General features: G+C 54.1%; 1 protein-coding gene across 1 annotated transcript in view; it reads right to left on the reverse strand.

The window, feature by feature from the left end:
• Positions 1 to 1616: 1616 nt before the first annotated feature.
• ARHGEF26 (Rho guanine nucleotide exchange factor 26) overlaps positions 1617 to 13270 on the reverse strand; it is a 39124-nt gene continuing 27470 nt past the window's right edge. Inside the window, exons 10-14 of the mRNA XM_068144881.1 lie at positions 12454 to 12608; positions 7160 to 7369; positions 4631 to 4698; positions 4356 to 4460; positions 1617 to 3249 (exon numbers count right to left, since the gene is read on the reverse strand). Coding sequence (XP_068000982.1) covers positions 3107 to 3249; positions 4356 to 4460; positions 4631 to 4698; positions 7160 to 7369; positions 12454 to 12608 — 681 coding nt within the window. The 3' untranslated portion in view covers positions 1617 to 3106. The remainder of the gene's footprint in view (positions 3250 to 4355; positions 4461 to 4630; positions 4699 to 7159; positions 7370 to 12453; positions 12609 to 13270) is intronic.

A 13270-nucleotide genomic window follows, 5' to 3' on the forward strand; every position in this document is an offset into this window, starting at 1 on the left:
GTTGGTCTCTTCTCCCAGGCACCCAGCACCAGAACAAGAGGACACAGTCTCAAGCTGTGCCAGAGGAGGTTCAGGCTGGATGTTAGGAAGAAGTTCTTCTCAGCAAGAGAGCTTGGCCATTGGGATGTGCTGCCCAGGGAGGTGGTGGAGTCACCATCCCTGGAGGTGTTTAGGAAGAGCCTGGATGAGGCACTTGGTGCCATGGTTTAGTTGAGGTGGTGTTGGATGATAGGTTGGACTGGATGATCCCAAAGTTTTTTTACCAACCTGGTTAATTCTGTTCTAAGAGTTGGATCCAACAGTTCCCCTTCCCCAGGGCTCTAAACAGGGCCTTGCCTCAGCCTTCTCTCCTGGTTATGTGGTTATCTTCTGCAGTGTGCCATGGACTAGATCCCAGGGTCTTGGAAGCTGGAAGAGGACAGCAGAGCTGGTGAAGAGGGGCAGGCAGGTGCTGGGAGGAGCAGCTGAGGAGTTGGGGTTTGTGTGTGGTTCAGAGAGGAACAGGCTGAGGGGGGACCTCATTGTTCTCTGCAGCTTCCAGAGCTGTGGAGAGGTGCCGAGCTCTTCTCCTGGGAACCAGGGACAAGATGCTGTGTCTGTCTGTCAGGAGAGGTTCAGGCTGGCCATGAAGAGCCATTTCTTCACTGAGATACTGGCACAGGCCCCTGGAGTGGGGCTGAATGCCACGAGGTGGCCAGCAGGCAAGAGCCACTTGGACACTGCCTTTCCTAACATGCTTTCCTCTAGCTGTAGTTCCCTCCCCACTGCAGCCATGCTCTGTCAGCAGGGGAGGCAGCAGCAGATCCTTCTCATCTCCCTGTCACCAGCAGAGCTGATGCTCTCCTGAGCCTCCACTTTAGGTGTGGGTTCAAGGGCACACAGGTGAAGTGCCTCTAGAAGAGCAGAAGCAGGAGCTGTGGCACTGCTGCTTTTGAACTGTAGAATCCCAACAGCTAGAGAACAGTTAGTGCTGGCTGGGCATTAGAATCGGAGAATCAGTAAGGGTGGAAAAGACCTCAGAGATCTCAAGTCCAACCTGTCACCCAACACCTCATGGCAACTAATCCATGGCTCCAAGTGCAACATCCAAGCCTTTTGTGAACACCTCCAGGGATGGTGGCTCCACCACCTCCCTGGGCAGCACATCCCAATGGCCAATCTCTCTTGCTGGGAAGAACTTTCTCCTCACCTCCAGCCTAAACCTCCCCTGGTGCTGCTTGGGACTGTGTCTTCTTGTTCTGGTGCTTCTTGCCTGGGAGAAGAGACCAACCCCCACCTGGCTACAACCTCCCTTCAGAGAGTTGGAGAGAGCAAGAAGGTCTCCCCTGAGCCTCCTCTTCTCCAGGCTAAGCAACCCCAGCTCCCTCAGCCTCTCCTCATAGGGCTGTGCTCCAGACCCCTCCCCAGCTTTGTTGCTCTTCTCTGGACACATTCAAGTCTCTCAATGTCCCAGTAGTGGACACAGGACTGAAGGTGTGGCCTGAGCAGTGCTGAGCACAGGGCAGAATGACCTCCCTGCTCCTGCTGGCCACACTGCTCCTGATGCAGGCCAGGATGCCCTTGGCCTGCAGCTTCAGAGTATTTCTTTTTGCCCTGCTGTTTGAGAGTATTTCTTAAGCAAAAAGAGGAAGCTCTTCTTAGTAAGAATTTAAAAGTGGTTTATTGATTGTTGTCCTATAAAATCACAGAAGTCTTTCATTCCTGAAGAACTGTGTCCAACCATAGGGAAAAAACCAGAAGGTGTGGGGGGGGGAGAACCCAAAAGTCTTTACAAAACCATTACAGCATTTTTTTTGGGGGGGGAGGGGAGGGAACCTAGGCATGACAAATATATACAGGGGCTTAAAAACCATCTGCATAACATTAATGCCAGGATTTGTACATTCAGCTGTTAACCACCTGCCTGGGTACAAGGAGATTTGTTAAAGGCTTAGCAGTTACTTGTCCTGTGTTAAATAAGGCTTTGCTGAATTTACACTTTCTCCATTGTTTCATCAGTCCTCCTCTTCATAAATTACTTTACATGGCTGGAGAGCCACAGCCAGGCTGCCCAGGGGAAGGCTCCTGCACGGGAGTGTTGCCTTCCTCTTTGTGCTCTGTCACCTCAGTCAGCAGGTGGTGCCCAGCAAGGTACAGCAGCAAGGGGAAGCTCTCCCCTCCCTGCTCCTGGGCAGGGAGCCTGCCTTGTACCTGCTGAGCTCTCAGCTGGTGCTGGAGAAGGTGGGGGGGGGGGGGGGTCTATGATACAAACTCACACCTATGTACAGAAAGGAGGCAGGGCCTTTGACTTTGTGAGTGCATCTCCTTCACACAACAGCCAGTGGTGGTGGTTGGTGTGCAAGCCCAAAGCTAACCTGGGGAGGCCCAAGTTGGGTGGGTGCTGGGTGTAGTGCAACTGTGAGGAGTCGCCTCTGAAGCAGAGACAAGCAGGTGTGAGGCAGCACCGAGCTGAGCTCTGAAAGCAAGGGCTCAGCACAGTGCAGTCTCAGCCCTCCTGGAGTCTTCTTGCAGCCTGGGGCAGCTTTGTCAGCACCCCTCAGAGTCTGGGGCAGCTGGGACTTGTGCTGCAGAGGTAGAGTTCTGTGTGACTCTCAGGGCATCCTGGAACTGGCTTTTCCAGCTCAGCTGATGCACAGACTGTGACACAAGCAGGAGGTGTCCCATGAACATGCTCTGGTACAGGGTCTAACACTGGAGTTTCCTAGGCACTGCTGCTGCTCACCTCCAGCTCCAAGGACTGGGGGAGGTTCTGCTCCTCAGCCTCCTACACTGAGTTTGGCTGCTGGAGGAAAGGCAGAGGGCTCAAAATCAGAGCGAGGAAGAATACACAGAGGCAAGGATGGAGGAACTAGGTGAGAGACAGGTGCATGGCTGATCTCCAGTGCCTAAAAAAACAACTCCTAGTTGAAACCTCTGCCTGCCTGAGCCAGGTTTCAGTTCAGAGCTCTCCCCACACAAACCAGAGAGGGGACAAAGCTTCCAACGCTGCGCTCCGGGAGCTCCAGTTCCGCCTTGGTGCCCCACGTCTTCCATCCACAGGGGCGGTGGGGCCCTGCCCGCGGCAGCTGGCGCAAAGGCTGGGGCGCGCTGCGGCCGCAGAGCCGCTCTAGACGTTGGTCTCCAGCCCCAGGAGGCGCCCCATCCTCTCCATGTTCTTGTCCAGCGTGGCGCGGCAGGTGATCTCCTTGGCGCACTCGCGGGGGAACCAGCCGCGCTCCCCGTCCCGCAGCCGCTCCCCCTCGTACCACCCTGCGCCGGAGCACAGCACAGCCCTCAGCTCTGCGCCAGCCACAGCGCCACAGCCAGCGAGCCCTGGCACAGCGGCTTTGCACAGCGGGCTAAGGGCAAAACGGCCTGCAAAGTGCTGCCTGGAGTTAAGTGTCACCAATACACATACTGCACCTCCAAGCCAGTCTGAAAGGAGCTGAGCGCCCTAAGGGCAGTGCGGGGAAGGCAGTGCAGCACAATCTGGTTGCATATGGAACAAGTCAGAGTAAGTTAGGAGTTAGCACTTGCTGTGCTGACACCTTCCAGCAGCCCTGAGGGTCCAGCAGAGGGCTGCCAGGATGATTAGGGGACAGGAGCCACTGCCTGGTGAGGAGAGGCTGAGGGACCTGGGGCTGGTTAGCCTGGAGAGAAGACTGAGAGGGGATTTAATCAAGGGCTATCAGTATCTGAGGGCTGAGGGTCAGGAGGCAGGGGACAGGCTCTGCTCACTTGCTCCCTGGGATAGGACAAGGAGCAATGGAGGTAAGCTGTAGCACAGCAGGTTCCACCTCAACACAAGAAGGAACTTCTTCACTGGAAGGGTCACAGAGCCCTAGAGCAGGCTCCCCAGAGAGGTTGTGGAGACTTCTCCTCTGGAGACTTTCAAGGCCTGTCTGGATGTGTTCTTGTGTGACCTGAGCTAGATTGTATGGCCCTGCTCTGGCAGGGGGGTTGGACTGGATGATCTCTTTGGGTCCCTTCTACCCCCTGACATCCTGTGATCCCAGGCTAGCCCCCAGGAGCTAGCAGGCAGTGAGCAGAGCAGGTGACACCACTCCCACCCTGTCTCTTTCTCTGAGGCAAAGCTGCTGCTCACTCACATGGGTGGCTGAGCTCCACTTCCTCAGGCAGCACTCAAGCTGTCTGTGACCATTCCACATCTCAAGGCCAGCACATCCTTCCTGCAGCTATGATCTCCAGGAATGAGGCCAGGCCCTGAGTTACTTTGAGCAGCTGTTGCCTGAGCAGACTGCTGGAAGCTGAGCCTCCATTCACTGTAGGGCCAACACTATCAGGAACAGGATGTTTCTAGCAGGATTCCCCTGCAGAGGGGACAGATGGCTCCCACCAGCAAAGCTCTCACTCACCATCAGCCACCTTCTGATAAACCAAGACAACATCAGCAACCTGGAGAGAGAGTTCATCAGACTGCTTGGCCGTGTAGGTCCGGGTGATCTCTACCTGAGTCAGAGCTGTGCACAGACAGGCTCAGTTAGACAGGGTAGCACACAGCAGCTTGCAGTACATCTCTTTACACTGTCCCACAGGCCCCCCCCCCCCCCTTGCTCCCATCCCCTCTAAGGGGCAGTGCATCTCTGCTGCCCTGGCAAAGCTGCCCTGAATCTCCTCAGCTGTCACTTACTGGTCCTGTCCGTGGTCTGTCCATCTCTGTCCCGGCCCAGCGCTGTGATCCAGCGAGCTCGGTCGCTCCTGCAAACAGCAAAGACAGCTCTGGCTCCCAGCTCAGGCCCTCAACTGCTCCCAAGAGGCTGGCTTTCCTTTTGCCTCTATCTTACTGGCTACAGGAAGAAGCAAAACCTACTTTCCTCTCTTCTCCCTTCTGGCCAGAAGGTGTCAGACTACTGCTGCTGATCTGCTACTCAAACAAACTTCAGTACTTGAAGCAAACTGGAGTAAGGGAAAAGCTTACAAGCATGAGAGACTCCCAAGGCATGAGGTCTCATATACCTTTAAGTAAGTAATGCAGGTAAAATCATCCCTGAAGTCTGTGACCAAAGCTGCTTACTTAGCTAAAAAAAAAAAACCCAACCACCCATCTGATGTATGAAGTGTCTGACAAATGCAGCAGGAGAGTCATTAATGCAGCAGGGTTGCTGGGAGTGTCCTCTCAGGGCCCAGGCCAGGCTGTCTCCCAGTTCCAGCACGTGCTGATCCATAGTCCATGTGCTGTGTATCTTATCTGCTGCCCTGCTGACAGTTCCTGAGCCAGCACAGATAGTGGGACCCACGCAGGCAGCACAGCAAGCGACCAAAGATGAGCAAACTGTGCTAGGAAGCTTGGTGTCAGCAAGAACATTTCAGCCTCCCTTGTGCAAAAGGTGCTCAATACAGCAGCCAGCCTGGCCCTGCAGCTTCCCTTCCCAGCCTCCTCAGGGTGAAGCTTTTCTGTACCTAGAGTGCTGAGAGAGCTGGGGTTGCTCAGCCTGGAGAAGAGGAGGCTCAGGGGAGACCTTGCTCTCTACAACTACCTGAAGGGAGGTTGTAGCCAGGTGGGGGTTGGTCTCTTCTCCCAGGCAAGCAGCACAGGACAAGAGGACACAGTCTCAAGCTGTGCCAGGGGAGGTGAGGAGAAAGTTCTTCCCAGCAAGAGAGATTGGCCATTGGGATGTGCTGCCCAGGGACACCCCATCACTGGAGGTGTTTAAGAGCCTGGATGAGGCACTTGGTGCCATGGTTGAGTTGATCAGCTGGTGTTGGGTGAGAGGTTGGACTGGATGATCTCAAAGGTCTTTTCCAACCTATTCTATTCTAATTTACAAAGCAGGTAGTTTTCAACTAAAGCCATTCTTCTCAGCAGCTTTTCCCCCGCCCAACAGTGCCAGCCTGCTGCTGCTGGTTCAGTGTCCAGCAGGTCAAGACTACATCTGCAGAACAAAAAGTCCCTTCAGCAGCAGTCCAGACAACTGCAGACAGACTGCATTGGCTACCCTGGTCCCAAACAAGCCTGAATCATCTGCTGGCTTTACAGTGAGATCTTTTCCAGGCCTCCTTCATGCTCTGTAGCTCCTTTCAGGCTTATTCTAAGTGCTGAGAGCAAAGCCCAGGCTGTCAGTTTTTCCAGGCCATGTCTGGAGCACTGTTTGATCTCCCCTGTCCCAGGGCCAGCTCTGCTGGCGCAGATGCCAGCGGCCGCTCTCGGGGCTGGGGGGATGAGAAGGGCAGCACAGAGCGGGCATGGCTCTTGGGTATGTGCCCCCCACACAACAAGACACTGCTTGTTGCTTCTTCCTAAAGCAGAACACTCCAGAGCTGTGCCAGGCCACCAAGGCCCAACTCTACCCCAGCACAGCCTCCCCAAGCACTGCCAAACTCCTCCTCCCATTTAACCCAGTGCTGGTCCCACCGCTGCACCACCCAACCACTGCAGTCACTGACACAGGGCTGCAGCAGGGCACCCTGCACTGGCACCATTGTGCCCCAGGACACCCCTGGGCCTGACTCCTCCAGCTCATAACTCTGCTTGTGGCTATTAAAAAGTTGGAATTGCTTCCTGGAGGTGAGGAAGAAATTCTTCCCAGCAAGCGAGATTGGCCATTGGGATGTGCTGCCCAGGGAGGTGGTGGAGTCACCATCCCTGGAGGTGTTTAGGAAGAGACTGGATGGGGTGCTCAGTGCCATGGTTTGGTTGATTAGATGGTGTTGGGTGATAGGTTGGACTTGATCTCAAAGGTCTCTTCCAACCTGGTTTATTCTATTCTATTCTACCCCTGGGTTCTGCAGTTGGCAGGGCTGCAGCACATCCACTCCTCCATCAGTCCTACAAGTGTGACCTCAGGCAATGACACCAACAGGACACTGCCACTGCTGAGTCCTCTCTGGAGGACACTCCACTAGAGAAACTGAACTACTGCATTCCAGTGACTCTGGTGGCTGGGGGCATTACACAGCTGCACCCTGACCTGCCGTGCCACTCGTTAGAGATCAGCAAGGCTGAGGAAGGCTGGAAGTGTTCACTGCCCACCACACAGTGCAGAGCCAGCAGCTCCCAGGTGGCAGCGCCAGCGCTTGGCTGGGAACGAGCAGGACACCGGCGCTGCCCGCTGCAGGCAGAGGGTTGTTTCACCTTACCAGCCAGAGGCTGGGCTCTCTGCACTGCCCTGAGCAGGGTTAGGGTGAAGGGTGGCCGCAGCAGCAGCCCCGCTGTACTCACTGCGTCTCCGTCCCCAGCAGCAGCTCCACGCGCTCCCCGGCGTGGTTGCTGAGTGCCGTCAGCCGGAAGAGGTGAGCGGCCGAGCTCTGCCGCGAGTACAGCATGGTCGAGGTGTTCTTCACGGGAGAGGAGGTCAGGTCCTCGCTGTCACACTGCTGCACCACCAGCTGGTCCCTCAGGGAGTAGTCTGTCACGTTGTAACTCTCCTCACTGCAGGGCAAAGAGGAGAGGGAGAACCCCAGCAGGTGAGCGGTGCGGTAGGCATGGCTGCGAGGAAGCTCGGCCACAGGATCCACTTCTGACTACAGGCTCAGGATGTGAGGTGCTGTGGGCTTTCTGTTCATTTGGGTTTGAAAGCACCCATTTTCCAAGAGGGAGGGCAGACCAGGTTTTAAACTCTGTAGAATGTTATTTAGTGGCACAGGTAGATGACTTTGGTGGTCCTGAGATGGTGTGAGCTCAACTCAACCAGCCTGCACTAGAGAGCAGGCACAGCAGGGGGACAGAACTGCACTGGCTTCTTCTGGAGCTTCAAGTGAACAACAGCCTCTGCATTTTAGACTGCTACGGGTTGGTGGGGGGAAACCATCTAACATTTCCCTTTTCCTGTGCCCAAAACATAACCTCAGTCAGCTGTCAACTTTGAGACTAGCCAAGGGCTTCTCTAGAGTAACAGAATCATAACATCAGGTTGGAAAGGACCTTTAGAGGGCATCTTGTCCAACCCCTCCTGCAGTAAGCAGGGACATCCCCTTGCAGAACCCACTGTGCCATCTACCTCTTAAAAAGCCCTTGGTACATAAACACAGCAGCTCTAGGTGCTAGCAGCAAATATGGCTACATGGACAGAACTCTTCTAAGTGACTAGAAAGAGTTCTAGGAAAGGATTCAAAGCAGAAGCTTTGCTTATGGTTGAAGTGGGAAGTGGAGGGCTGGCCATACCATCAGCCATCACCAAACAGAACATTTAAGAGCAGTAGGACTTGAGGACACAAACACTTCCCTCAGCAGCAGCTTTGTATTTCTCAATGCAGAACCAGCTCATCAGCATCTCCTGCCAGGTGAGAACAGGCAGAGCAGAGGCAGCAGGTCTGGAGAAGGCCTGTGCCACTGGCACAGCAGGGAGCTGGGCCCTCAGCCCCTCTTCTCCCATCCCTGCCAGGCTTCAGCTTCGGACATGCCAGGCATCCTAAGCAGAGCTCTGCCCTCAGCCTGAGCCCAACCCCTTAGCCTAGCTCTTGATTTTGCTACCTACTTGTACCAAGGCTCAAGTGGTGCTTCAGGTCGTGAAATCCAGTTAAAGAAAGCACCTAAGCAGCAGAAATTGATCACAAGGGAAGAGAAGCAGCTTAAGAGGCTGTTTCCATGGCAGCTTGCAAGTGTGCTTCCCAGACTGCCTTAGCTGCATCTGCCCAGCTCACCAGGAGACCTCAGCACAGCCTGCAGACTTGCAAACTTCTTCAGCTGTTGTGCCCTACACTGGTACAACAAGGAGAGGTAGGCAAGAGCCACTTCCATAGGCATGAAGCCAGTTCTGCCTCCCAGGCAACACATCCCTGCCTGGGTCACATTTTGGGGTCCTTCAAGCTCAAGGTCCACCTGCACAGACTCCACCTGAAAGTGAAAGCTGTGCAGCTCTCAGTCTGGAGCACTGAGCAGCAGCACTGCAGCCTCAGCTTACTGTGGCTCAATAAATAACTGACACACCAAAAAATACTGGAGAGGATTCATTTGGCTACCAGAGAGCCACAGCAGGCCAAGCACTGAGCTGCTGCTGCTGCTGGGACCCCAGACACCTGCAGGGTGAAGCATGCTCCTCCCTGCTGGCTGCTCAGGTGTGAGAGGAAGGCAGAGAGCTCAGAACTGCCTGTCTGGGGAGGGGAAGGGGGATATGTTCTACCCATTCCCTGGGCTGTCAGACACACCTGCAAACTCCTCAGGAGCTGAGAGAATGCTCTCATTCCTGTGTTTCACCTTTCAGAAGGCAAGGCTAAGCCACAGTGACTCAACCCCAGCTCTTGCTGCTTTCTGTGACTCACAGCAGTGCAAGGATTTCTCTGTTGAAGTGCTGAGGGCTTTGCAGAGCACATTGTGTTTGTGGGGTGCATCTGCTGTGAAAACAAAGCTTTTCCTCCAGCTGTGTGGGCTGTGCTTTTGCTTTTTTTTCTAGTCAATTAAGTACTTCAACGTTTGTCTTCCTCTGTTTGTTTTTTCTCCAGGTCTCCAGCCAGTACCAAAATTCCTCCCAGTGTGCTGGCGCTGTCCCCTCTCAGGCCTGGAACCACAGCTCCCTGCTCAGGTACCACTGACACAGGCACAAACACACCAAACCTTCCAGCAGCACTGCTCCTGCTGCTTCAGGGATCTTCAAAGCCTCTCCACACAGTTCTGATTACCCCAGGCTGCAGCACCTCTGCTGTGAGGACAGGCTGAGGGAGCTGGGGTTGCTCAGCCTAGAGAGGGGGAACTCCTGGAGCTGCCTTCCAATACCTGAAGTGATCCTACAAGAAGGCTGCAGAAGGACTTTTCAAGAGGGTGCCTAGAGACAGGACAGGGGGAATGGCTTGAAGCTGAAGGAGAGTAGGTTTAGACTGGATCTCAGGAAGAAGTTCTGCAGTAGAAGGGTGGTGGGACATTGGAGTAGGTTGGCCAGGGAGGCTGTGGATGCCTCCTTGCTGGCCAAGCTGGATGAGGCCTTGAGCAGCTGAGTCTAGCTGAGAGGTGTCCCTGCCCATGGGGGAGGTTGGAGTAGGTGAGCTCTGAGATCTCTTCCAACCTGAGCCATTCTGTGACTTCCTGGTTTGAGGAGGCTGTGGTTGTCCATGATCCTTACAGTACAGAACTGAACAAATAACCCCAAACAATCAGCTAAGAAGTGAGCTGCCCCCAGCAGCCTCTTCTAGAGCTCCAGACCCATGACACCAATGGCTTCTTGGGTCCTGAAGTAGAGAGAATATGGCTTAAGAGAGGTTTGGGGCTAATTAAAGGCCTTGTGCATGAGCACACTGAGAAGCTGGGACCATCTTCAGCATTTCAGCAAGCTGGATCTTGATTCCCACACACACACAACCCCAGGATGCTAAGAGGAATCTTAACTATGTTCTGCCTGAGTTTATCTTCTGGGAAAGGCTCTTCCCTCAGCCACAGCCCAGCTAAACTGACTGGGGTGGTCCTGCTGGAGGAAAGGCTAAGTGCTTCCAGTGAGGCTGGGAGGGGAGGGAGGAGAGACTCTGGATTTCCCCTGGATCCAGCTCTAGAGTCCAGCTGAGTCACTTGTCTCCAAGAAGCTGCCACTCCTCACTGAGGACAAGTTTCCTGTGCCATCCCTAGCAGCAGAGAGGTCCTGATGAAGAAGGCACAGAAACCATTGGGTATCCAGTATCCCCTCCTTGCACAGGGGCAAGCTGGGGTGGGAGGGAAGGTGGTGGTTGGGTTTGGTGGGTTTGGGTTGTTGGCTTTTGTGGGGGTGGATGGTTTGGGGCTTTTTTTTGGGGGGGGGGGGTTGTGTTTGGGGGTTTTTAGTTGTAGGCTTTGTTTTGTGAGATTGGTTTCTTTGTTTGTTTGCTTTGGGGGTGGTTTTTTTTGTTTGGTTTAAGGTATTTGGGTTTGCAGAAGTCAGTTCAGCATTTCAGCCTGTTCAGTCAGGGACAGGAAGAACAGCACCAGCTTGGGCTGCTGCTGGAGCTACTTGGGAATCTTGCATCTGACAAAGGCATGGAGGGGGTGGGGGTGGTTTGTGCCACCTTAAGAATCTTCTGAGCCACAACTGCTAAAGTGAGAACACAAACACTGAGTCTCAACTAGCAACCAGTATTTCTGTCCACTGGTGTGGTGGCCATGGCAACACTGGCTGGGAGAAAGAGCAAGAGCCCAAGAAGCAGGATTAACACTCTTCCCTTGGGCAGAGTCCATGCTTCACACCCAGTGTCTGGGAGGCTGGTGGACACTCACTTTTGTTGCCAGTGAGATGTTTGTTCAGGGGGTCTTGGGACAGTGGCTGAGTTTGGGCATGAACATGAACTGCTCTCAAGTTCTGGCTGCTGGGCCCAGTTAGGACATTCCCATCCCAGCAGCTGCAAGCTCTTAGAAATGAAAAGCTCCAAAGCTTCCACAGCAAATCCTCTCCAAACCTGATTTATGAGCTGGACAAGCCACCATCACACAGGAGCCCACCACAGGCTGATCACACAGGGAACAGACTCTTCACTGGTGGCCCTTTGATCAGCCACCAAGGCAGGGATGTGGCAGCAGTCCCAGGAGGAGTGAAAGGGCTAAATGGGTGTGGTACTCTGTGCTGCCAGGGTGGAGCCAGGGACCCTCACAGAGGCACTTCAGCTAACATGGAATCTCAGAAGGATCTTCACCTCAGCCAGGTAGCTGGGGAGGAACCTGTTGTTGCTTCTCCTCCCTTGGCTTCAGTGTTTTCCCCCCCTTCCATTTTCATTTGGCTTTCCCTCTGCTTAAGTATCAGCACTTTCTTCCCAGGTTTGGTATCAGACATCACCCCTCCAAATGTCAACTGTGGACTGGAGGTTTCCCAGCAGGGTGTCTTTAAAAACAGCTGGTGCTTGGCCTAACTGGCCCATCTACAGGCAAAATAATTGGCCTTCCAAACAGCTTTTAGCCTCAGGAATAAGGTTTATCTGTCAAGTGTTCTCCCTTAGCAACAGCAGGGCATGGAAGCTCCATTCCAGTGCTGTGATAAATACACCAGGCTGGGGAGAAAAATCACTGCTGGAAGCCATCTCCCATGCAGCATCCTCAGGAGCAGCCTCTCTGTGGGAAGCGTGGAGGCCACTGCTGCTTTACCCTCCCAAAGCCTCTCCCTTGGCTCAGGCATCAAGGATGGACTTAATTTGTTTGACAGTTAGGAATTTCAATCCTGTTTGCCAGAACCAAATCCTGTGTAATGAGTGGTTACTTGTCACTGCCAAGCACAGCCTGAGAGAGCAGCACTCCAAACTCTCTAACTTCTCCATTTGCCCTGGCACAGCTCAATCAAACTACCAATGGCTTCACAAGTGTTTCCTGGACGTCAGGTTTACCCCCTGGTTCCTCCTCTTTTGTGCTGCAGGTGTACCAGGGACACTGACTCCTCTATCTCCTTCTCTTCCCAACAAGCCAGTGGCTACAAAACTCTGTTCAAGTGCTGTGGATGGGACCAGGTTTGCTGTTCCACAGCCACAGCTTGGGGTTTCCTTCCCACTTGGGTGTGACACACAGAGCCAGAGCAACAGGAAAAGGCAGTGACAACCCAGCTGTTCAAGGCAATTGTGTGTTGGTGGAGCTCTTACCTCTTCTTCTTGGTGATGATGAGGACATCATTGAAGAGGAAGAAGTAGAGCTGCTGCTTACAGGTTCGCTTGGAGAAGAGCCCAGGCTCCTCCACGTACGCCGTCAGCTCGCCCCTCTTCACCAGCCAGCGGGAAGAGGACACCAGGGGAAAAGGCTGCAAAGCAAGCAGGCAACATCTTGAGCCTTCCAAGAGAGAGGGTTTTAAACAGCAGGTAAGAGCATGCTAGAAATGCCTGAGTCACTTGGAGCTCAGGAGCAGGAGCTCAGCACAGGGGTTATCAACTTCACCTCACACACAAGTAGCAGCCTGCAAGCACTTTCCAAACTTCCCTGAATTCTTTGCTGCTGCTCAGATTCACTCTGGGGCTTGCAGGATTAGGCTAATGAAGAAAACTGCCCTCATTTACAGCACCTCTCACATGCTTGTGAGCAGGAGTTCCTCATGCAGTTTGGCAGCTGTCACCTCCATTCTGCATGGGCTGTCTCCTTCCATCCTTCCAGCGCCCCAGCCAGCTCCAGCCTGTCCATGCCTGCCCCAGACCCACACCAAAACCACATCCCAAGCCCTGGGATCTGCTGTTGGGAGAATAGATCATGGGCTCCTGATTTCACCTGCTGCCACCCCCTCATCTGTGCCCTGAGTGGGGTTTCACAGTGCCTCTGACACGGCAGCACCACAGAACAGATCTCCCAAAGGTGCTGTTTCTGCCCCCAGTAGCACCACACAACCCTGTGCCTCCTGTCCAGGGCAGGAGAAGGCTGCCCCACACTGCCCTGACAGCTGCATCATTGCACTCTTCCTGACCTGACCAACCA

The sequence above is a fragment of the Melanerpes formicivorus genome, unplaced genomic scaffold, assembly GCF_026170545.1.
Source record: "Melanerpes formicivorus ecotype bairdi unplaced genomic scaffold, bMelFor1.0.p_v2 SCAF_12, whole genome shotgun sequence".
NCBI classification, from domain to species: domain Eukaryota; kingdom Metazoa; phylum Chordata; class Aves; order Piciformes; family Picidae; genus Melanerpes; species Melanerpes formicivorus.